This window comes from Opisthorchis viverrini, assembly GCF_000715545.1.
Source record: "Opisthorchis viverrini unplaced genomic scaffold opera_v5_122, whole genome shotgun sequence".
NCBI lineage: Eukaryota > Metazoa > Platyhelminthes > Trematoda > Opisthorchiida > Opisthorchiidae > Opisthorchis > Opisthorchis viverrini.
The window spans coordinates 429,575-433,101 of NW_008751780.1; the positions used below are offsets into that span (position 1 = coordinate 429,575).

The window sequence follows — 3,527 nt, forward strand, 5'->3', positions numbered from 1 at the left end:
TCCGATATGAGTCCTTCGTCCTTGGCTTGGGTTAAGCTGTCCATAAACACGAGCATGTTTGTCACGCAAGAACGGTTTGGGAGAAATCCGTGTTGAGCTGGAGATGTCAGATTGCTGGAAGTAAGTTGATCTACGATGGCTCGCTTCAGAATGCGTTCGAGCCATCCTAGATCACCTTACTTCCAGCAATCTGATATCTCCAGCACGACTGATACAAGGATCAACGGATTCACGGTTTGATACACAGGATCGAGGAGTTGACCTTACTTTCTAGAGTCGGTTTCGTTCTTGTCGTTCAGCGGCTGCAGTCCACCTGAAAGGCACAAGCGAAAAAAGGTGTAGCACTGTTCTTTATGATCTCGCAGCGGGGCAGTAAGCTTGCCACCGCGGGGATTCGCTTTAAATAGTGTGTAGTAGTGCTTTGAATTGGGTTGTAGAAGGAGCGTGGACAACGGTTGGAGGAAGATTATTCGACGCAGCAACTACATGAAGTGGGAAAATTGTTGTCTGAAAAGTGTGCGCTCTGAGCTAGAACCTCTTCTTACAATGTCCTCACCGTACGTTTGCTGGGTCAACGGTGAATAAACTGTTAGACAAACCTTGTCCAAACAGGACATAAGTAAAAATTAGGTCTCCCAGGAGACGACGGTGCTCCAGGAGGGAAGAGGCCAAGCATCAAGAGACACGTTTCATAGTCCACGGTTTCGAGACCAGCAACCATTTCCCTAGTAGCTCGCTCAAGCTCCCTGGATCGGGTTTGTTCTTGTCGTTCAGTGGCTCCGTTCACCTGAATGGCAGGAATTGAAAAAGGTGTAGCACCGCTGTTTAAGTTCTAGGAGCTGATTCGTAAATTCGCGAGCGCGAGCGTTCACATAAAAAGATCTAAAATTCCTTAGCATTAGCCCCCTAGAAGCAAAGATACCCCGTGATAGAGAATGCAGGCACTTCGAGCTGCGTTCGGTAATCAACAGACCATCTTTGTATGAACCCGGTAGACATGGCTACGTTCTTCTTGCTCCCCGATTAGACGCAGGCCCCGTATGTTTATGAAAGTCCATTACAGGGATGGTGCACCTAATAAGCTGTAGAACGGCAAGTGCATTTATGATAGTAAATAATTAATAATAATGATAATGGTAATAGTAATGTCAACTTGAGATGATTTTCATTGTGGCTTGAGAAGGGCAGATTTATAGAGAGTGAGATATCTATATCCTTTTCGGATCTCTCTTTGCAATATCCAGTCCATTTCCAGCATGACTGACAAAGACATTCCCAAGTGTCTTGAAAATTACACATGGACGCACTTTTTGCCTTTCAGAGGACGGTGAAAGTCCAGTGACCACCGTCTTGCACTGTCGATATCCATTTGGAAGACGCTAGCGTTGAAAATCCAGGGTTTCATGCTGCCTTAAAAAACGTTAAAATAGTTCGGACGCGCATCCGGAAAGTTGCTGGCTTAGATCAGAAATATAAGTGGTCTTAAAACGGGGGGCTGATGAAATTCAGACTGATAGGAGCGCCGTAATCCAGCGTAGAATTCCTGGTTGAATCCCGAAAAACGCGAGTATGTGAGGCTGCGGAAAGTTTTGGATGAACACTTTTGAGTGGCCATAAAATTTGGTATCCGATATGAGTACTCCGGACTCGGGTTCGGCTAGGCTATCCACAGGCATGTGCATTTCGTTTACGTAACGTGACGTACTGAAATATCCGTGTTCACTTGGGGCAGTAAAGCTGTTGGCATTGCGGCAATCTGAGGAGACCAACTTCAGGATTTTCCATAACCCTGCATGGTTTGTTAGTTGGGGGCTAACAGGTCCGCAGCCGCCGGGTGGTAGCGGTCACCAGATGTGTAGTTTGGAGTGACAGTTGCTTCCTTCCAACTAGAGGGGAAGTCACCTACGTTGAGCGACCGAGGAAACACCAGGTAGAAATTCCTCGTCATTGTGAGCCATGGTTTCTTCAGGATCTGCGGATGGACTCATTTGGGTCACGACGCGTTAAAGGGGTTTGCATTGTAGAAGAGTTGGCGAACATCCTCCTCCGTGTAGACCAAGTCAGCCAGAGGCCGTTAGTAGTGCGGATGTACTGAGGTCACTTAGGAAGAATACAGTTCTGCGCAGTGATTCTTGTGGGCTGCAGATACCACTATTGTCACTCTTGGGTTTTCTGTTTTCGTCCCTCGAACAGAGTGTGGTCGGCTTGTTTCTTCGGTGGTATCTCATGTACTTGTATATCACATCTTTTATTTTTCGGGAAGAGTTTGGTATCATGGGTGATTTTCGTACTTTCCGTCAGTTGATTTCTTAGTCGCAGTGTTTCTGCATCTTACGAAGTGTGAGCTCATTTTCTGTGTCCGCTGTAGTTACCTTTTCGGGGAATAGTTGGGATCTGACTTCAAGAAAAAGACGAATCCTTTTACGTAGCTCTTGCTCCATCAGACTGCATGCTAGGCTTTTTGGTACGCGTACCGCATCAGCTTGGTTAATTTTCTGAACAATGGTCCCATATGTCCCCTGCATTGAAGCTGGTCCCGGTTTAAGCTGGTCAGGGAAAACAAAAATTCCTGAGAAGTATGCACGGTAGAATTTTCCACTTATACTCCACCTTCCAGGTGCTTGTCCGGGTAGCGAGTGAAAACAAGTCAGCACATAGCGGTCACTGTGCCTCGTTAGAGTCTCAATACCCACCTGATCAACGAAGTGTCTTTCATTAGTGGTAGCCAGATCCAGTAGGGCCTGTCCGATATCCGGCGGTTGCAATGACATGCTGAGCCAATGCACTGATGCAGTATCCACTATAGCCGAAGCGCTTGAGCTCCATCCAGAAGGCCTTGGAGACGTTGACATCGACAGCAAGAAATCCGTGAAGTGGCAGCCGGGAGGGAGTTGCCGGGGGAAATTAATGGAGCACAGGTGGTCTGCCGTTGGATTTGAATGGTAGGTGATACTGGAAAGAAGGAAATCGGTTCCACGCGTGTAAATCACGGAAAGACAGAGGAGTGGGTTTGGCGACGGCATTCGGTCTGGGAAGAGACACATTCAAGTACAATAATAATGTTTATTCTCGGCTGCAGCGTGGAGACCATCAGGCATGATTATAACAGCACAATCAAAAGAAGCGCATGACTGACGGGATTTGAAGATACTCGGGACTGTGTGGAAGCGGGGCAGCCACACATACGATGGGCTTTATCTGACGCAAACGGGGTCATGCCTAAACAGGCACGGTCTAAATGCGGAGGATGCTGGGGGCATCCAAACAACTATTATATTTTGTTCTTATTTTTTGAAGATATTAAGCTCGAACAAGATCAGGCACTTAAACTTGGAGATGGTGGGCAACAACACACCTGGGGTGCAAAATTAAGGCACCCCGCCTGACACGTGATCATAAAACCGCGAATCGCCTAAAATTAGGAGCCCAAAAATGGATCTGCTGAATCACCGGTGTCACAGGTAAAACTGGAGGGTGCTGCTGAGACCCCGTGGCCTTGGACTGTTGGGTTCATGATCTGGGCCATG

General features: G+C 47.3%; 1 protein-coding gene across 1 annotated transcript in view; it reads right to left on the minus strand.

Annotated features, from left to right (window-relative positions):
* Positions 1-165, minus strand: part of T265_06138 (hypothetical protein) — a gene marked incomplete at both ends in the record, with an annotated part of 3,246 nt that extends 3,081 nt beyond the window's left edge. The window contains one exon of the mRNA XM_009171331.1: positions 51-165. Within this exon, the coding sequence (XP_009169595.1) occupies positions 51-165 (115 nt within the window). The remainder of the gene's footprint in view (positions 1-50) is intronic.
* Between the last annotated feature and the right edge of the window lie 3,362 nt (positions 166-3,527).